Source organism: Passer montanus, unplaced genomic scaffold (assembly GCF_014805655.1).
Source record: "Passer montanus isolate IOZ18808 unplaced genomic scaffold, ASM1480565v1 scaffold3, whole genome shotgun sequence".
Classification (NCBI taxonomy): domain Eukaryota; kingdom Metazoa; phylum Chordata; class Aves; order Passeriformes; family Passeridae; genus Passer; species Passer montanus.
In genome coordinates, this window is record NW_024367707.1 from 20,802,622 (window position 1) to 20,824,135 (window position 21,514).

General features: G+C 43.1%; 1 protein-coding gene across 2 annotated transcripts in view; it reads left to right on the forward strand.

Moving 5' to 3' along the window:
* LONRF2 (LON peptidase N-terminal domain and ring finger 2) overlaps window positions 1-21,514 on the forward strand; it is a 34,014-nt gene that overhangs the window by 508 nt on the left and 11,992 nt on the right. The window contains exons 1-6 of one of the 2 annotated variants that reach the window (XM_039714208.1): window positions 1-183; window positions 13,886-14,004; window positions 17,371-17,493; window positions 18,413-18,574; window positions 19,047-19,272; window positions 21,276-21,372. The exon at window positions 1-183 is cut by the window's left edge and continues 508 nt beyond it. In XM_039714208.1, the coding sequence (XP_039570142.1) occupies window positions 180-183; window positions 13,886-14,004; window positions 17,371-17,493; window positions 18,413-18,574; window positions 19,047-19,272; window positions 21,276-21,372 (731 nt within the window). In that variant the 5' untranslated portion in view covers window positions 1-179. Of the gene's footprint in view, window positions 184-988; window positions 1,174-13,885; window positions 14,005-17,370; window positions 17,494-18,412; window positions 18,575-19,046; window positions 19,273-21,275; window positions 21,373-21,514 lie in introns of those variants that run through there. The other variant, XM_039714210.1, reaches the window with a different exon arrangement.

The following is a 21,514-nucleotide window of genomic DNA, read 5'->3' on the forward strand; positions in this document are numbered from 1 at the left end:
CCGCCGCCGCGCTGCCGCCGGCCGCCGGCCGCCCGCGGGTCAACGTGGTGCTGGGCAACCTGCTGCACAAGTGGTTCGGCGCCGAGAGCCGGGCGCGGCGGCTCCGCGCCGAGGGCGACGCGCTGCGGGAGCGCCAGGAGCTGCCGGCCGCCCTGGAGAAGTACAACCAGGCCCTAGAGATGGGTGAGTGGCGCCGGTGGCGAGGAGGAGGAGGAGGAGGAGGGGGCGCGGCGGGGGCAGCGCTGGCCGCCCCACCGGGCTGGCCCCCGCAGCCGGGCGGGGAGGGGGCTTGCGGTGAATGGTGGGAGAGGGCGCCTGGGGGAGGCTGCGAGCGGGAATGCTGCCAGCGGGTCTCCTCACGCCCGCCCCCCGCTCCAGTGAATGGCTATTTTTGTTCCACTGGTATTTTTGTCCTTGCTCTGAAGGTGCTTGGCGTTTAGCTGTTCGCTGCCGATGACTCATTATGCAGTATTTCTAGAAAACCCGCTTTCCTATTTATGGGGAAGCCATCATTCAGTGTGGGATACGCAGTAGTGGTCGTGTTGAGCCGCGCCGCGGCTTCCTGGAAGAAATGAGTGTGTCGATCAGATTCATTCAGCTACGTGCAGCTGCACCTTCAGCAAGATGAAAGCTTTGACAACACCTAATGAGCTATCAGGAGGTGTAAAGGCTCGGAAAATTCCCTTTATCTTGCACTGTGCAACATACTCAAGATGATCTACGTCTAGCTTTGGAGAGATGGTCCCCTCGTGTTTTGAGCGTAGCCTCTTTGTTGGCACGCAGGATTTCTGTGTGCAGGGTGTTCTCTGAAGAGCTTGGCTTTAAATAAAAATGCCTGCATTCTTCCTCTGCCAGACCGATGGCAGGCTTAGTTTATCAAACCTAGCTTGTTTTCAGGTTCTGCGCCCAGTAGTAGGTGGATCCTGCTCGCTCGGTTGTAGCCTTGTAGTAGTGGATGTGTGCGTGCGTGCGCCCGGCTTGTTTGCCCTGCTAGCGGTGGGGGTGGTACAGCACCGCGCTTGTCTGAGAGGCGTGGAGCCGGGGACAGCCGCCGTCTCGGCAAATCCCCCGGGATCGCCGCTCCTCCGGTCTCAGCGTGATGGATGGCCGGTTTAATCGAGGAGGAATGGGGGAGAAAGCCTCCGTCGTTTTAACACTGATGAAATCCTGCGGGTAAATGTCTCTGAAAGACAAGTGTAGGGGAAACTCTGCCGCTCCTCTGTCAATGAGCTTTTCCCCTGCATTGACTAAAAATCGTGTTCCTTGATCCTAGCTGTTACATGCAGGGATAAATGGGTCTGATTTTTTTTTAAATTTCTTTTGCTGTGGAGAGAAACAATTTCACCGTTATTCCAGTCCTTGACTCACTTTCAGTTTTTTTGCCATGGCTTAATGATAGGCATTGGAGATGGAAGAGTTTGGGACGGGATAGCATAACATACTATTTCTTCACAGCTGGTGCTAGCTGTGGAAACCATTACTTCTGCTGTTTCTTGCACTTTCCAGCTAGATGTGACAAGTTTTCAGTCCTATCTGAGTGTCCCTATAAAACTATTATGTGGTTTAGCTGAAGTAATCCCTGTTAAAGTAGGGCAGGATGGAGCCCAAGAAGGAAGGTGAAGCACAGGGAGAGGAGAGGCTTAATGTAGGTCACTGGTGGATACGGTGAGTTTTCAGTAGGGAAGCTTCCTAATATTTTGGGTTCAGCGTCCTACTGCTGGGGAGAATAGCATTTCATCAATGAAATTAATGTTTGAAGAGTTTTTTAGAGAACTGTTTCTCACTGTTGTTTCTGCTTCTTGCTGTGTCAGCATGGGGGTGAAAGGAGAGGGAAGACTGTGGTGTGCTGCTGGTGTTCTCACACAGCACGTCTTTCTCCTTCCTCTCCCTGGAGTACAATCTCCAGCCATGGCTGTTGTGCATCAGGGTCTCAAAATAACTCCTTTGCAGTGTACTTATTTCTGTATTAAGTGATTTCCAAGCAGCCTGGGAATCCATTCAGAAAGTCCTCACTCTGTCAGTGAACTTGAATTTTTTGTTTTTAATAAAATTGTGATTGGAAATAATAACAGGTATCTTGCTGGCTTTTGAAATCCAAATGCCATAGGCTTACATATTGTAACTTCCCTGTAGTGGGTCCAAATTCCTGCTGATGAAGGGCAGCCCATGTCCCCAGCCCATCATCTTTTTTGATGTTTTGTGTGTGCTGGTGCTGTTTCTCGCAAATTGAACTGCTGTGTATGATGAGCCTCATGTTCTTAAATTCTTGCCACATGTTCATCAGGTACTCCCTTTCAGTATGCTGGAGTTGCCTTCTTGTTTTCCAGCAAACTATCATGGTAAATAAGGAAGAAAACCCCTACATCTCTTTTCTAACTGTTCAGTGTTTAAATGTTAGCATATGAGTGACTGAAGTGCACAGGACAGCCCTAAGAGTCACACCAGGTGCCCGACAGCTTTGTCCAAACTGAACTGTCAAGTTTGTGGCTATGACCATTTCCTTGGGGAGCCTGTTCCAGTGCCCAGCCACCCTCTCGGTGAAAAATCTTTTCCTAAAATCCAACCTAAACCTCCCCAGACTCAGCTTCATGCTGTTTCCTCAGGTCCTATCCCTGGTCACCAGGGAAAAGAGATCAGTGCATGGGCCTGCACTTCCCCTTGTGAGGAATCTGTAAATTGTGATGGGGTGTCCCCTGTGTTTCTTCTGCTCCTGGCTGAACACACTTCTAATATGTGAGAACATAAGTGCTTTTTACAACCTCCAAATGATAGTTTATTGTTATTGAGTGTCAAGGGTCTGGATATCATTAGAATTTCTTCTTAGCGACTGCGGGCACATGAACACGTTGATTACACAATTGTGATACAAAGTTAGGTAAAACTCCAGGTTTCTTGGCAGTACACATACTTCAGTGTGTGGGGATTTTTTTACTGGTGTTTATTGTGGAATACTTTCCTACTCTGTTTGTTGCTACTAGCTTTGTGTGATGCAATATTAAAGCAAGTTTTCCTATCACTTTGCTCATTCTGATTGTGACCTTCTCCTGATTCACATTTTTGTTCTTGAGGTGCTTCAATTCTTGAGTTACATTTTGGGTGCAATCTGGAATGTCTGGTACATATTTCAGGCCTGGGAAGAGGTCTACATGCCTTCAAGTTGTCAACTTTTTCCAGTTGAACTAGTTAGTCTTATAAACTCATACTCATAGTGAGTATGTTCATCTTTTGTCCTTAACTATCACACAGCAGCGGTGCTGCTCCCGTGTTCACTCCTGCAGTCTGCTATGGATTCAGGTGTGGTTGACTGGGGTTTTTTGTTCTTAAGAAAATCAGCTTTGCTATTTGATCCTTCCAGTTCTCTTGAGATGTGATCTCTGCCGTATTATACAAAGTCACTGCCTTTTTTTTTTCTGCTATAGACATTGTAATAGATCCTCCATTATTGTAAGCTATCTAATTACCGCAGCTTCAAAGCAAGCACATGTCAAGCTGCTTGAAAGAAAGCATTTGTTTCCAGATGGATCGTTTCTTGTGCCAAGCTTTATGCTGTTCAGCCATCATAATATCAAGTATTGTCCAAATGTTGTCTCATGGCTTCTGTCCCAGCTTTCTGAATTTCATTTGTGTGAGGGTCAGAGGTGGGCTTCCTCTCTGACATTGCTTCTCTTCTAACTAGTCTTCTGATTGTCTGGACTCCTAGGTTCATTAAACTGAAATATATGATATATGTGTGCAGGATTGCTTTGTTTGTGGGGTTGTTTTCATTTGTTTACTTGGGTTTAGGGTCTCTTTGTGCAGTATGTGCTTTCTGCACCCTTTTTTCTTGCACCTGCTGCTCTCTCACTGTTGGAGATACTCTCTGGAGGGACTGTGCTTGGTAGGAGTGCAGTCATTTCCTTATGTCCAGGCATACAGACTCTTTAAGCTGTGTGCCTGAAGTTAAAGTAAGCTAGATTTCACTGACAAATAATTGTCTTTTGAGGATGTGCATTTGGCATTGTGTTTTGGTGGTTTCTTTTGGGTTTTTTTTGGTTTAGTTTTTTTTAATTATTATTATTTCTCCAAAGCAGTTCTCAGTTACAGAGGCAACAGATAGCTGTTGCTTCATTGGGAATATTGTGAATAGAGCTTTTCCCAAGTACAGCTCTAAAAGAGATGAAGCTCCCGTTGGGATGAGGGTACATTCATTAGACAACATCCAGGTTAGAGGTCTTGGGTGGTCTCTCAAGCCTGCCCACAGGGCTGTGGCTCTGCTGGGAAGGGCTGTGACCTTGTGCCCACCTGACCCTAAACTCGAGTGAGCTTCTTTGGGTGTGGAAGGGTGAGCCTGTCCTGGCTCCTGTGGTGTAATGTGTGGGTTTTTTGCTTGCTGTGTGCTGTACCGTTGTGTCCCAGCCCTGAGGGTGGCACTCATCCTGTCTGGATGCTGGTGTCCCAGGATACCTTGTTTCTACATGAGACATGTTGGCTTTGGTGTGTAGTTACCCACTGCTGCAATGTTTATCAGGCCTGAGAAGATGATGGTTTCTGGAGAGCTGTAAGAGCTCAGCAAACACTCACAGTGGTTGTGTTTACTTCTAGTGTGATGGACTCTTTCTGAGCAGAAGTATGTTTGTCCTGGGGCAGGGGGGGATAACTAATGCATGCAGCCACTCACACTGCCCAGGATTTTAGTTCCACCCCTGCCAAGGTTTCCAGAATGAGCATATAGGAGATGAAGCTCAGTTGTATCATAGAGTTTTCAAAACACAGGGAAAGATTGAGGCCTTAGGAAGAAAAGGCTCCTTTGCACATACATCTGTGTGGATCTTTGTTTCAAGTGGAAAAAGGATGGTGTAGGAAAGACCAAGGAGAGGAGATGAGTTTGTACCAAGCCCAAAGTAGTGTTAGAGGTTTCAGTACTACAGGCAGGCAAGGGAGATGCTGCTGGGGATGCTCTGGTGTCTCGGAATGGAGAGCTGCTCACTGACCTCTGGCCCACAGGGTGCTGGTTGTGGTGTTGCTAGAAACAAAATGCAGAAGCTTTCTTGAGCTTTGGTGGAAAGAGGAGAATCTGCCTCTCTTGACCAGACCTTGGAGAACTCTCCCCCCTCATCCCAGTGGATGATCACCATAAATTGGTCTGATGCAAAAGAAAGCTTATTGTGGCCACGCAACAGTAATTACTTTTGTGGTCAAGTAATTAATGGAACTTTATCTGATTCCTACCAAGTTCTCCCTTTGTAAGAATTGAATTAAGGGGGTGGGGCAAGGCAGTAGAAAAAGACACCATGGAAGCTTCAATGTGAGTTGATCAAGAGCAGTTGTTGTAGATTTTCCTGCCAGGTAAATGCCAGATGGTGGGGTTGCACTCCTTCCTGGAGAGCATGGCATAGGTAAACTTCAAGCCAAGCATTCTTTGAGTTGCTGAGTACCTACAGCCATAAGATAGGTGTTTGCAAGTGTTCTGCCATGCCCCAGAAATAACTTGTTTGGGCATCTTTCTTCTATGTTTGTGTCTTAAGTTGTTTCAAATAAGGGCAGGAAAGGATACATTTCTTGGAATTTCTTGGTGGACTGGTGAAACACCCTTGACATGCTTTCCTACTGCAGCCCTGACTAGTGATGGATTTCTCTGTTAGTCCTGGGGCAAGGTCAGAAGAGGCAAAGAAGAGTCCCAGTCTGTTAAAGGGACTGAGCTGTCTTTAGAGAGATCTGTGCTTAAGTTTTTGTAGAGATGGTTGATGCCATTGTATGCATCTTATTAATTCTGCCATTTTCTAAGGTTGTACCCTTGTTAATGGTGCACTTGTACCAAAGTCTCATTCAAAGAAAACTGCTAGAGAGCATCCATATGCACCTCTATGTGCATTATATGTATTAGAATACTTTAATGGTCTCTTCTTTTGTACACCATTTCTAGAAGGCTACTATTAAAGATAAGGTCATTTGTCTTTTCCTGATATGGTAAAAAAGATGTTGGCCAAATCTTCCTTCCTCACCCAGTCTTGGGTACACTTTCCTGTTTGCATTAGTAAAGAAGTAAGTCTTCGATGTTGTACCAGCCATTTAACAAAATCAACAAAAAAGCCATGGTAGACAGCTGTTATGACTCCTGCAACAGCAACTGGTTCAGTAATTTTAATAATTTATCAGACGAATATTTAATTTTGTACCTCCTAATGTTAGATGACTTTAAGAGAAGAATGAGAGGTAGTGTTTCTGAAATTACCTTCTACAAAAAATAGTAGTTGCTTGCTGCTTAGAGAAGTTGTGCTAAAAAAGGAACTTTCCCATTCCTCTGTAAAATCATGTCTTGGAATCTGCTTAAAGTGTGTGTCCAAAACTTGTTTGCTCGGTTCTACATGGACAGAAAAATGTGTAAAAGTAGGAGTCAAGGTTACCTAGAGACTGTTGCAGTAATCCCAGAGTTATTTTTAAACTTGAAATATTTTGCAAAGTTCCGCCCCTCAGTGCCTCCCCCCCATTTTACTGTGAATTAGTGCTTGAAAAATAGTAGTAAATACTTCATGTATGAAAGTGGAAACTGGAAACATGTCAAGTCATTTCGAGGAGAAGCTCATATTACTCTTGGTTTGTATAGAGCTTGTGGTTGAGTGCTCAGGTCCTGTAGTTGGATCTCTGGAAGTTTTTGCCTACTTGCTAAGAGTCTGCAGAAGGCAGAGGCATTGCTGAGCTGCAAGACCAGAGCCAAGGTGGTCAGGAGGCTTATTCATCACTGGCAAAGGGGAGAAGGCATCATGCTGTACAGTAGACAGTCTTGCTGTGGGTTTTTTGGTTTTTTGTGTTTTTTTTAAAAAAAGTAATTAACACTGCTCGTGTAACTTACCCCATCTTAAATGGTACAGAACTGAATTTTCCCCTCCTCCTTCATATATGTAACCCAGATGTGATTTTCTCTAAATAATTGAACTACTTCAGCAATCATCAAGAATGAACTATACCTACTTAAGAAAGTCTGAAAATTTTTGAAGTCTCTTCAAACAGCATACTCTTTTTTTTTCTTTGATTAAGTATAACAGAATGTCTTTTGCTTTTGAAAGAAGACATTTATAGAACTGACTTATGCTTCCTTATCTTAAAATTAGTAGGATATTGCAGTACTTTTTTATTTTTTGCAAATGTATTAAGGGACCTGCTTGTTTTGAGGACAGGATAAGTGAGGTAGTAACAGAGAAACAAGAGGGTCCTTTTTTGCAAAAGTCAGAAATTCTGAAACAAGCTTTACCTGGAAAGAGAGTCTATAGCGACCTGAAGGGTAACTTCTAGAAATGTAGCCTATGTACTAATCATGTTGAAGAAGGCAACTATGTTGTCACTGGTAAGGTAGTTTCATGATAGAATATCTGGCTGTAAACTGATCTTGTTAAATAAACTGTGATTGTGGGAGATCTACTTGGCTCGTCCCACCTTGTCTGCAAAGTACAGTGGTGTCTTTGGAGTCTCCTTGCAATCACAGGTTCTTTTGCACCTAGCATAGGTCCCTGTTTCTTTGGGAAGATCAGAGCTTTTCCCTGGTTTGAAGCTCTGGAGGGGCGGTTGACCCCTTGATGTTTTTTGTTTTGGTTTTGAATCTTGCTTGCTATATCATATTTCAGGCAGTAGATATCTTGATTTGGGGCAGTCTCTGTACCTGCTGTTTGAGAGGATAATTCCGTTCTGACTGAGGCTTTGGTAGGAAACCTTTCCCAGCCTTGAACTAAATGCTGGTTGAATTAGTAAGCATTGAAAAGATGACTCATATTTGTGTACTTACAGCTTTTGTTATACTGGTGGCAAGAGGCCATAGATGACCTTGGGGTACATCATGTGAAGCAGCCCAAATGTCCAAAGGGTAGAGTGGGAACTGGAAATACAGGGAGAGTGTGTTGTTTCATGCTGTATTATCTGGAAAGAGTAGCAGGCATCTAGCAGAGTGTTGAAATATCAGGATTTGCATAGGAGGGAGCAATGATCTCATATTGTGCTTAGCTCTGTGTTGGGACATTCTTGAATTTGGGACTTTTGCTGCTGCTACAATTCATGACATGGATTTGGGAAGAAGGTTATCATTGGCTTTGGAGTTGTGGACATGGAACCTAAACTGTAGGTTAATGTAATTTGTAATACATTAATTTGAAATAATGTAATGCAATGGGCTTGCTTCTTCCTCATGAGGCCAGAGCTACAGCACAGAAGCAGGGATGCAAAATTAGCTGTATCATCTGTAGCAGCTCTTCTGGTAGTATACAACTTCCCTTACGCTGTATCTCCTGAGTAATAATGGGAACAGTGATTAGCTGTGCTTAGCAGTGATGACAGTCCAGCTTTAAATAACATATGGAGCTTCCTAACTGAGGACTTACTGAGCCTGAAATAAAACTGCTGAGAATCTAAAGCATTTTGTTCAGCACACTACAAGAGCTGTGTTCTTAAGCCTGGACTTTTGAGCAGCAAAATACAGAGGCCTGAGAGAAAATAGTGTCAATCTTAAAATTAAATCTTCCTTAAAAATTGGTGGCATTGACTTCAAGTGGAGGATGGTGGTGTTCCGTGCTCCTCATCCTCACCACAGCCTATTTCAAGGGTACCTGAGGCTGTACACTACTGCCTGCCAGTAGTGTACTGGTCCCTTGTTCCCCCAGGAGAAATGCCTGCAGAGTCCTGTTCGTAAGTCCCTGTCTGGTAAGTGCTGTGGAAGGGTGCTGGTTGCACAAGTAGACTTCTGGAGGAAGAGCCATCTTTTACTGCACTAAAAGGTCTTGCACGTTTCCTCTGGAGTCTTTGGTTACTCTACTTCAGGAAGATGCCAGTGATGTAAATGCAAGGAAGAAAAGCCATGTTATTAAGAAAATACGTATGCCTTTTCAAGGCCAGTTGTTAATCCAATTAAGGTGGACTGGTGATTCAGAAAACATGGGTTTGCTCGTTGCAAGTGGGTGGTCATGTTTGTTCTCCCCCTTAATCAGGTTTGGGATGCTGACCCTGGTTTTCCTCTTTGCTGTGAAATGAAGTTTTATTTTAAAGTCCTGAATGGCTTTACTACTTTTGCTAATTATTTTATCTAAACTGCACCTTTCTCTTTGCCGCTCCCTCTTGCCCTACCAAACAACCCTGTGCATGCATTTTTCTGTGTGTGGACTTGTCATACTTACATGAAGTTGGATGTGAAAAGCTAATTTGCTATTCAGTTAATTACTAAAACTTGCTAATTTCTCACTGAAATATAAATATATGTTTCATATTATTTTTCAAGCTTATTAAAAGGCTTTCAATACTGAATTGTTCAGAATTAAATGCATAATGTAGCAAAACAAGCCAAGTTTCTTTCTCTCTCCAGGGCAGAAATTTCTTTAAAATGTGAGAGAAGTTTCTACTGAAATACTGTGCAGGCTGACTCTTACAAGCAAGACTTGATAGGTGTTTGTGATGACACTATTTCAGTTTGCTCATGCCTTCAGGAAATATGCTTAGTATTGAAATAGGTGTGAAGAAGATGCAATTTTCTAGGAAGAATTGTCAGATAATGAGACTTAGAGAGTTCTAGCAACTTTAAACTTGTTCTTTCTGTTCTGAGTTCCTGGAAGAAATCACTGTGTTGTTTATTACAGTAAAACTTCTGTCATCATCTACGGTCAGTTGGGCAAATTCTCATAATTCCTCCGACTGCCTTCCGGGCATAAGGAGATTTTGAGGAGCCCTGTTCTTCTACCAGCCTCCCAAACTCAGCAGAATAGTTTTTTAAAAAACTTGAAATCTTGGGCATATCTAGGAAAGTGATTTTGGGTGATAGCTTCTGCATAAGTAAAAGCATATTATAATTCACATGCAGATGAGCACAAACCTGGTGTGAGAGGAAAATTAATGATTTTGAAGAAATCCAAGCTGACAACCACACTCAGGGTAGGCAATATTTGGTGGTCCAAAGGAGGGTCCGGGAGGCAAAGACCCAAACATACCTCTGCTCTGGGCCCTGTATGGGCTAGGGTTTTGTCTGATACAGTGGAATTATGGCTGGGGGGAAGGGAGATGCTTGGGAAGACTTCCAGGACTTGTGTCTTGGAGGAAGTCCCTGTGTTCCAGCTGCCTGGAGCCGCAGATCCTGGGAGCGTCAGTACTGCATCCCTGATGCTGACAAGGACATAAATTTTGCTGTGCAGCTGTAGATTCCCAGGAGGAGATGGATTCACAAAATGCCATCTGCTGGTATTGTGGAAACAGTAAAATTTTCTATGCTTTTCTTTTTTAATATGGCCTGAAATAATAAGTCATTTCATAAAATAAATCTCTGCTCTTTATCTGCAAAAGAGAAAGGGTGCATTATTTTAAAACAAACTTTTTGACTATTGTGTAGCTTTTTCTTTTAGGGTTGTTTCTTTGGGCTTGTTTTGTTTGTTTGTGTTTTTTGCTTGTTTTTGTTTTGTCTTTTGTTACATTTTTGTGTGTTTGTTTTTTAATTGGAAAAATAAACTTGACAGTTATTATAGTGTAGAATCAAAATGTTAGGAGTTGGAAGGGACCTTAAAGATCATCTAGTCCCATGGGCTGGGACACTTTCCACTAGACGACTGGATTGAGTTGCTCAAGGCATTGCCAAGCCTGCTCTGGAACACTGGCAGGCTTGTATGCTGGCATCCAGCAGCGTTCACAAACTCTGTACATCCTCAAGCCCTCTCCTTCCACCTCTGTGACTATTTTCATCACAGCATTTGCTGTGGCATGGAACAACTCAATATCATGGTGCTCTCAAGAAGCCCTGTAGTTATTTAGGCTGTGGGTGGGTATACACTTTTTCATCCCACTTCTAGGTGAACCTTGAGTTGGAGTCAGAGAGCTGATACCTCAGTTCCACTGACAAAGAATGAGGTTTCAGTCCATCTAGCTTTGCCCTGATGAGATGCAGACCCTCTTGGGACACTCCTGCTGATAGCAGGGGGCTGGAAACTAGGGATGCATGGGTTGGGTGTAGAGCCAGCAAGATTTCAGGCTGCACTGCTTGCTCTGTGAGTGAGGTGAGCCTGAATGGAGGTGGCACCACTATAGCTATGGCATCTAGTGTAGATGCTTCATCTCCCTGTAGAAGACCTGTTACACTATGGCCTCATAAATACTGTTGTCTTTAACAAAGTTGTTTGGTTTGTTGGGCTTTTTATCCTGTTTCTCAGTTAACCAAACATTCCCTGCCAGTTACTCATTAAGATGGGCCACACCTTATGCTTTCTGACTGAGTCTGGGAACGAGAGGTACTAGCCCTGAATACACGTAGCTTTTTCTGGCTTGCCTCCAGGTTGGTTTATTTTCTTTTCATATTGTGAGACCCTTTGGACTGTGCTTCAGGAGGATCTGCAGCCATTCCCACACTGTTGTGCTGTGCAATGGCCTTTTTTTGCTTAAAACTTTTGCAGTGAAGATAAGTTCCCAAAAAAGAGCCGATGAGCCTGTTCTCTCTCTGGGTCTGTTTGGTGTGTGAACTGTTCTGAAGAGTGCTGGAAAGCATCAGTGTGATCAGAATGTGCAGTAGTGAACAGAAGCAGCAAGCTGACTTGCTTTGTCCCGTAATCTCACACTGCTTCCTTTCCCTGTGGTGCCAGAAATACCCCACCCTGCACCCTGCTTTCCTGTGGAGGTGCCTAACTCTGCTTGCTGCTTCTACCCACCACAGCATACCCTGCAACTGGGTACCCTAGAGCAGTTACAAAGATGGAAATACAGTATGAATTTCTTACTGTTGAAACGCAGCTAAATAATCTTGCATTTGAGCATTTGCTAAAAGGAACAAAAAGCTTACTTCAAGATCTCAGGTTAATTGCTTTTCAGTTTCATTTAACTTGCAGTCTTTTTAAAAACTATTAGGTAGAAATGTGGATCACTGCATGCAGCAGTCTGCATGTGTAAAAGTTAAAAAAAACCCACAACAAACCATGACAAAACCACACAAGCAAAAACCAGCACAGAACCCCACCTTGTGAGCTTTTGCAGAGCTCTTTAAGTGTAATTTCTAGCTGTCACTGTCTGAGACCAGTTGGAGAAGCATCAGCCCTGGTATGTCATGCTGCAGTTAGTATATCTGGCGTCAGTCCACGCTACAGCCAAAAAAGGCAGCGCTCCTTGCTGCTTCTTCCCTTCTCATCTGGTGTCCTGGCACACAAGTTTGTGTGGCTGTACAGTGAACTAGTTGAGGGGAAACCGATCCTCTTAAACCTTTCTATTTATTTGTTGCTGTTGAATTAACTTCCAGTCAATTGATTCTTTGCTCTGCTTCTCGGTGCAGCCAGGCGAGCCTGGTTTGCTGCACAAGCAGTGGCATCAGCCCAAGAGACAGAAGGAGGTGGGAGGGGGAAATGATGTTGATCCATCCTTCCTTGTAGGTCCTTGGACTTAGAGTGGTGGCACCTGCAGCAGTTGTGCTTGCATATGTGTCCATGCATATGTGTTTGTACCTGGGCTGTGTATGGGCAATGTGTTCTTACTGAGGGTGTGTTCAGGATGCTGGTGCTGAAGTGAGATCTAAACAGTGAAGCCAAAGCAGGCTGAACAGAGCAGAAGTATGGAGACAGGAGCCCTGTGTGTGAACACACATAAGGTGACATTTGTTGGAAAAATTTAGATGTGAGCTACTTTGGATGTGAAGCTTAAAATTTGCAGAAATGTGATACTGTCTCTCAGCACACCTTGGAGCCTTTTTAAAGATTATTACTTGTTTTGACAGTTTTAACCAGCTCACATTTGGGAAAGAATTACTTCCAGAGGCCTCTCCCAGTACATGAAGGTCAACAGTGACCAAGAGTAAATCTCTCATAAATCTCATCACCTAGGATAACCTATCTGTTCTAGTGAGCAAGCAGAGCATTATTTGGGACTTAGTGTGTATTTTGCAAGGATGCTGCCACAGCCTGCTGCAGTGTCCTCGCCACGCTGGGGATGTTGTGGCAGGGAGGTGGAGAATTGACTGGACCATGGGCATGAGGTAGTTGCTAGTGGCTTGAGATCTGCTGGGCGATGGCTACCAGGGTCATCCAGGTGTCAGTAATGGGGTTGACACAGTTCAGCACCTTACTAACAGCTTCCATCACAGGCAAGAGCACACTGTCAGCAACACCAAACTGAGAGAGGAAGAAGCGATTCATGTGTTGAAGGGCAGGGCTGCCATGCAAGCCAACAACCTGGGGCATGGGCTGACCAGTGTTACCTACTTCTGCAAAGCAAGTACACATGGGATACAGGATCTCTGTGCAAATAGATCGGCTGGACTAGACAGCACATCTGCAGAAAAGAGCTGGAGGTCCTGGTGGGCAGGTTGAACATGGATCAGCCAGTGTTTCTGTGGTCCTATGAAATTGTAATGTGTTCTAGAGACCTTAAGAAAGGTCAGATTAATAATGCTTGGGAACTTTATAATCCATGTGAACTGAATGATTCATGAATTTGTGGAGGCAAGGTGTGTGATCATGAGAGGTTTGCTTGCCCTGGGGAAGGCAAGTGGGTATGAAGTGTAAAGGCTGCATGCACTTCTGTTATTTAGTGGCTTCTGGTAACGTTTTAGCTGAAGTCCTGCACTGGTGATTTCTTTCTTCATACTGAGGGTAGAAACACTTGCAGCTTTTTTCTTTTGCTTTCTGAAGTGCCCTGCAAGCAAGATGGGGAAAAGAACAGTGGCATCTTGTTTGTGGATATGAAATATGTCCTGTTAGATAAAACACAGAGATTGCTTCAGAGTGAAAAGAATATATTTTAAGCAGGAAAGAATGAAGGAATTGCCTTTTATTCCATTAAATATCAGTATAAATGCAGTGGGTGGGAAGTAGTGATGTTTTTTTGTTATGGTGCCTGGATATGAGGCTATAATATTTAACATGTCCTGGTCCTTGTTTTAGCGAAGTTCCTTACAACTGTTTTTGCTTTCCAGCTCCTTGCAAGTGTTCGTTGATAGCCCAGCGGGCAGAGCTGTGTACGCTGATGAAGAACTACCAGCAAGCTCTTCACGACGCCGACGTCCTGTGCCGGAACAAACCCCACTGGCCTGCGGTACGGTGCTTGCCTTTTGTGAAGACCAAAATTAAAACTGCTCCTTCTCAGGGCTTCTTTCTGTGCCGGGAGTGTTGTTGAAAGAACATCGTGGCATTAACAAGGCCAAAAATGTCTTGAGTCCTTCAAAGAATAAGTCTGGAAGGTCCTCAGAATCTCTCCAGCTGGTGGGATTTTGGTGGTGGGCAGCTGGTGGTGTGGTTTTGTTCATGCTGGTGCTTACTATGTGTTATAGCTTGTGCTGCAGCTTGGCAGCAGAATCAGTCTATAAGGCTCCAGGTGCCTGGAATGGCCCTGCAGGTCCCTCTGGGACGATGTGTCCCCAGGAAGTGGGGTGACTTTGACAGCCTGGTGGCCAGTGTGTTTTTCTGAGAAGCCACCCAGACTGTATTTCAGGATCATTTTCTTTCCCTCTTTCATCCTCAGATTTCATATCTGTGCTATCTACCTGTGTCATGGTGTTTCATGGAGGGGTTGGGATTTTTTTCATAACCAAAGCATGTGCTACAAGGAGCAGTGGGAAGTTTGAAGCAAGTATCAGGATTTATGTTAGGAGAGAGAAGTGGAAGAAGCGCATGGTGCCCATCAATATTACTGGTTGCCTGAGGCTGGACTGAGTGTCCCACAGTTCACCCCACCTAGGATTATACCTGCAGTCAGTCCTGTCAGCAGCAAAACTGCAGCACTGGTTTGAGCAGATAAAGCCTCTGGCTGCTTACTGGTGAGAGCATAGCATGGGGAATTGGGGAAGGATTTTAGGCAGACATTGTCTTCCTGTGGAGACTTAAGGAGGTTGCATAAATACCTTGGTCTCCTGCCTGAGCAGGCAGGGCTGGGCTGTGCATCTAGTGCTCCATTCCCAGTCAGGGGTGATGCAGGGCAGGCAGAGAGGTGCTGTCAGAAATACCGAGTCTCTGGCAAGTTGGGTAATTTTTTGTGAAGGCTATCTGTGCTGTCACCCGTTAAAACCTTTCATGTTGGAAGGCACTTCATAATCTTCCCCTGCATGCAGTTTGCTTCTCTATCTTGGATAGTTTCTCTTCAAGTCAGGAGTCCCACCTTGGGTGATGCTGGCTGAGTTTCTGTGCAGAGGGCGAAAAATTAATAACTCACATTCAGATATTTTCTTGAAGCGTCTTCTGTTTGCCTGAATCCATGGAAATGTGATGTGTGTCAGTCGTAGGCGGATAAAGGTTTCATTAATCACATCTCTGAAGAATGTTAATTGAAAATGAAATTTGTCATCATGGCATAACCAGCAGTGTCTCAGACATACTTCACTCGTGCTTTCATATTTGTGAGGATGTCAACATAAGCTGTGCTGACCCAGAATCCATGTTCTCCAGGAGTTCTGGGCATCTGCTTTGTTTTGTGTATTGCAGCATCTCATCCAGTGGCAGAGATTAGCTCAAACATGTGCTGTATACTTAAAAAAACCAAACACAACATAGAATTAAAATTAATTCTGGGAGTAGCTCCTAGGATGCAAGATACCTACTGGTATCTTTTGGCTTATTGATAACAGATGTAGTGGCTTGTTGAGTTACTGGTGAAACTCCTTGGTATGCTGTAGTCATTGGAGCTATAGATAAGTTGGTTTCTTTTCATTTGCTATGAAAACTGTAACTCTGTAGAGCAGGGAGAAGTTTCCAGTTGTGTTTTTGTATAGAGGGTAGACAGAGGTGCCCTCCTGCCTGCTACTCGTGGTCCCGCTTGGATCTTCCCTTCAGTCTGATGCTTGTCAGGAGTATATGAAAATAGGAAAGGGAAGGTGGCAGCAGTAGCCTCTGAAGTATAGGGGCCTCTAGTCCCTGTGCCTAACTTCTGGTGTTGGATCTTTAGGTACTTTGTGGACAGCCCACCTCAGTCCTCCCTTGGGATCCCTCCCTTGGGATTTCTCCCAGGGATCCCTCCCTGATCAGCAGGTCAGATAAGGACATTGCTCTTACGGGCTCCAAGGACAAGTCCAAACAAGCTTGTAGGCTCCCCAGTGCAGTGCAGTAATGCTGGCAGTGATGGCAAGGTGTGTAAAAGGTTATATGGAGGCTGTGCAAGCATCCAGGTAAGAAGGTCAGGGTCAGGCCTCACAGTGTCTCTCTTCTTACTGCATTGAGGAAAAGAAAAATTAATCTTACCTAGAGAGAATCCATGGAAGGTTATATGGAGGCTGTGCAAGCATCCAGGTAAGAAGGTCAGGCCTCACAGTATCTCTCTCTTCTTACTGCACTGAGGAAAAGAAAAATTAATCTCACCTAGAGAGAATCATTGTGTACTGAGACTTCTTGTACAGGTCACCAAATGATAATTGTATTAATTAACGTGGCCTATGCAGTGCTTGTTGCTTGCTTTTGGCATAATCCTCTTTCTTCCAATTCCAGTGGAATGGTAAAGTTCTTAGCAGGTCTCAGCTTGGACAGCAGTATTGAAGGAATGAGGAAGTTACCTGCTGAGGAAGATTATGTGATACTGGATCTTTCAACATTATTATAAAGCAAGAAAAGTGGATCTGCTTATCTAGCCAGTCTCTTAGATGAAGGAAGCTGTACTTTCAGTACAGCCTAGAGATGTTCACATGGGTCAGGGGTGGACTTGTAGAGCACTCTTCTGTCTAATAAGCAGGAGGTAAATGTTTAAATGCACACTTAGTTTCTTTTCATTGTAAAGGAGGTAATTTCCATAGTCACATAAGAGCTGTAGTTTGATATCTGCAGCTAAATTCAGAGGCAAAGCATTCCACTCTTGCTACTAGTAACAAGTAAAGTAGGATTTATTCCCAAGCTGGCTGCCATAGCTGTTGGCCATGGATGTGTTACTCCAGAACACACTGGAGAAGTAGGGTGGGCTAAAATGCTTCAAGTTAAGCATTGGTACATTGCCCTAAATTTGTGATGATTTTGGGCCACATTTAGCAGGTGAAAAATTATCTCTGTCCTAGTAAGACATCCAGGAGAAGTGACTATCATGAAGTCTCTCAGCTGCTGCTTCCAGGCTTTTCTGTGCAGATGTCTTACTTTTTAAGTTTGTCCTGGTATGTGAAACTGTTCTCTTGTGTATCCAGGCACAGTGGGATGTATAGTGACTTTGTCCCTGGTGGGAAAAACATCCCTCCTTATTCCCAGCTTTTCTCTCAGGAAATGAGCAATGCCTTTGGCAAGGGATGATGCAGCAGAGGGTTCCTGGGGAATCTTTTTTCACTAGAAGGGACTGAATTTCTTTCAGTCACACATGTCAAAGAGGTTGTTACCTGGAAAGCATCTTGTTCTTTACCTGCAGAATGACTCAGACTTTTAGGTTTGTTTTCAGGTGTATTGCTGCCACTTCAGAAATGATCTCTAGATTTGTACATTTCCTTTCCTGTGTGAACAGGGCCATTATGTGAAAGCAAAAGCTCTTTCTGGATTGGAAAGGACTGAGGAAGCATTGAAGGAATTTCTTTATTGTGTTGCCTTAAATCCTGAATGGAGCTCAATGAAGAAAGAAGCCCAAAAGGTATAAAATGAATTTACCGGCTATTTAGCCATTGTGCTGCTTTTAATCCCACAACACAAATGTCATGGTATTTCAGGTGGTGGTAAACACCCAAAGGACAGTTTGATTCAGGAGGTTCTCTAATAAACCTTTTTAGCATTATGCTTTGTGAGGCATCTCTTGGTTTTGGTTGATGCCTCAGCCAGAAGGGTTATGTATTTGTGAATTCCACTGCGTAGGCTTGAGGCTGCTAATTTTAGTACCCATCAAAAAATGATTTTATGTGGGAAGTGGCAGAGGATTGAGGAGAGGAAGCTGTGTGCTACCCTGTGCTGGAAAAATCCTGCAGTCTTTGTAGCATTTTGTTCCTTATGGGAAGTTAGACACATTAAGTGCTAACAGCCCATCAGCAGGTTCTCTGTGACCATCCATACAGACAGCTTTTTATAAAAATGAGATGAGGATTTGGCAAGATGCTTGGTGTGGATTGGTGAGAAAAAATACAGGCTTTAAGCTAGGGGTTAAATCTGCTTGAGGATGGAGGAGATTGATGAAGAACACAAGGGATGTTTAAACACGTCTCTGTTAACTGGTTTTGATGGGAAAGCATAGTCTGAAGACTTCTGGAGGCAGGGTCAAAATGGAGATGGGTAGGATCAGGAGAAGACTGCAACAGACTGCTGCCCTGGATGCTCTTGGGGAGCAGAATCCTTTGGTAAGGGAGGTGGGCACCAGAAGAGCACTTTGGAATGTGACTGTAGTTGTGATGGGCATGGCCATTCAGGTTTCCCATGGGCATTGGGGAATGCAGGATGTCTTGGATGTTACAAGCTTTTTGGCATCTAGAAACTGAAGTTTGTGCATCTGTGTTCACATAAACATAAATATCTGTGTTGTAATTATTACTTTTTTCTTTTTTTTCCCCTCTCTAATTGACTAGATAATGTGTGAGATGTTTTTCCCAGCCTTTGAAAATGTGCATGATAGTCTAACAGCACCTTTCTCTAGTCGAACATCCCATACAAGATTGAAACCTGCATTTCTGAGTAGCATAAACACACAGTCAGCTGTGGAAGATAACTCTGTTGCTGGGTCCTCAAAGGTAAAGCAAAAAGTGTTCAACATAAAAATACCAAAAATAGTATATGGATCTTTCTGGTCTGTGTGACATTCTCTTTGTCTGCACCTGAGTAGGCACTTACTTTCATGATAAGCCTGTTCTCTCCATTGCGGTTGGATCTCTTATTGGGATATACTTCCTGAGAAAAACAAGAGAGAGAACCTTTTTCTTCAGAAAACAATGTGATGTGTTCATGTGGGGGTCAGTTGTGTTTGTAATTTTTTTAGAATATTTTTTAGAAGATTTTAGTATGACAGGAACATAATTTCTAGAGATAGGAGCTGTAGGGAGAGACATGGCCCTACTTCATGCAATTGGGAAGTCACCTTTGATACAGACCTTTCTCTATTGCTAGGCTCCTTGTGGGAGCATTGATCTATTGCTGATAAAACTAATAGATAAAAGCAAACCAAAATTGTCTAATGTTGTATGTAACTGTTCTTATTTTTTTTAGGATACTATGTTCAGGTTAACAAAAACCCCGTCCCAAGAATCTGATGTATTCAGAAGCACTGATTCTGCTGTTACCCATCATGTTCTGGATCTTTACTTTGATGACAACAAGAAGTCTTTGGGAGCTATTCTCTCCAGTTTACCTGGGGTTGGCTTAAAAAGAAAGCTGTCCAGTGATACGAGGGATTTGCAGAGTTTGGATGTCCCCAATAAGATTCTTAAAAAAGGTTTGTGTTGTGGCTTAGAAAAGTGATTTCTCTTGCACATACTGAAAAACTGTAGACTTTTTTACTCCTCCCTTTTTATAGGGGTCAATAAAACATTCTCTACAGGAATTGGGATAATATTTTGTTCCCTGGTGTGCCTGTTTCTGCTCTAACAACCTACTTACCTTATTCCAGAGCAGTTTAAGTTCACTGACTGAAAATTGTATTTTTTGTTCTCAGATGGGCCATTTCCAATGTAATGTGTATGTAATCCACTTGCACTTTAGTCTTCGTGTTGGTAGTGCCATTTGCATTTTCTAGGTCTCAGCTATAGCTGAACTTCATTGTCTTTCTATATGACTGAAAGATGAAGTAAGCCTGGAAACTAATCTTTAAGTGGCATTAGAAACAGTCACATGCAACTTTACATGAAATTTTCCAAGCAAACAAAGAAGCTTTTTCAAGGGTAATAAGCCCCCACCCCCTAGTTTTCTATTACTTGATAGCTGTGCTTACAATTTGCATGCTTCTCAAGCTTCTAACAAAGACCTCCAGAGTGGCTTTAATACTCAGGGCTAAAAATGCTGAAGGCAATACTTTACTGAGTAGTGTAACAATTGGTTAACATAGACTTTGAAAATGTTGCTGTGCTGGTGTGAATTTTTTCCCTTAAAGAAAAAAAAAACAAAAACCAACGCACACCTTGAGGAGTTTGACTTGTGCCTGAAAATGTTGCAAGTCTTCAAGTACAGCTGTCTGTCTTTGACTTCTATAAAAGATACATAAATATATATATATGGCCAGTTTCTGATCACATGTCTGTGGAGGAAAAACCCTGTACTTGCCTGTGAACTGCAAACTCAGTAAATAGATTGTGAAATCTGACCCACCTGTATCTTCACAGGGAAGGCCAGAGATCGTGTTTTGCCCATAAGCACTAATTTCTGATGTGTTCTAGGTCCCAGTGCCATGTTACTATTTGCAGAATTAACTCAGCTAGGTTCTTGCAATTACTAAATGCTAACATGTGAGATCTAGGTTAAAGATAGCACTGTTTTTCTTTGTAGGCCACACACCACCTATCCTGTCTGTGCTGGAGATAAACCAGATGCTGAGCATAAGTTACTCTTTAACAAAGCATCCTAGTATTTTAACTTAACATAAAAAGCAGAGCTTTTAAACGATCAAGAATTTGGTTAATAAAAAACATGTGAAGGCAGCAGTCACGGCTCTGTTGCAATTCATCACAAAGATGCAAATTGTAAAAGAAGTTGCAGAATTTGCTTGTGTAAATGCCAAGAGAAGCTGGAGCTGATAGCTTTTGATCCTAAATAATGCTGCTGTGAAATTTGATGTGAATACCCTTAAAGTGAGTTTAATTAACCTATATAAACCACCCCCAAAAATCAGTCTGGGTAGAATTTTAAGTGAAATGCTTTGCCTCTCTGTTTGCAGATTGTTGAGCTAGTAAAAGCTGTTTTAGCTAATGCAGTTCCAGCAGTCCTTTTAACTTCTAAGCTATCTGAAATTTGGGATTTCTAGAACAGCCTAGTCTAGAAAAATGTAAGTCTTTTTATAATTGTAAGAAAAATTACCCCTGCTGAGAAATCTATAATAAACAGTGATGAAATATTTTGACTGTGTGTAAACAAATTAAATTCTGGACTTGATGTACTTGAAAACATCTGGCCTGGCTGATGTGGGGGTGGTGGTGGGAAAGCAATAGCAGAATATTTCAAAAGCTAGCCTAGAAAAACCCACAAACCAATCATTTTTGGAGAAGCAAATAATGTGTATTCAGCTCTAAAGTGTATTCTCTGGCCACAGATGTCATCCTCTGCTCTCCAAAAGGTCTCCTGCCAAAAAATCTGAAACTTAGATGGGAGGTATGTTTGTTAGAAACAAAACTTCAAAAAAGAAAAGACACAAATCAGGTTTTTTATTGAAAAGTCAGCAGTGCAGAGAACATTGGAAAATGCAGTAATGCTTACATCTTTACTATAATAATCTTCTTGACTACTTAGATGGAGATGTTTTACCTGAAAACACCACTGACACTTCAAGTGAAATACCGACAACTCTGGTGGATGCGTCGGACTTTGAGTGTTCCCTCTGCATGAGGTATGACTGTGTTGACCTGGCATTAACATAACAAAGCCTCTCTAGCTTCTGAAAAAGTTATCATGGTGTAAGAAGAGAAACCTGCCAGAGAATGTCTAAGTCATTACTCTGTTCCTTTTTGCTGAACCTTACATCTGGTGAA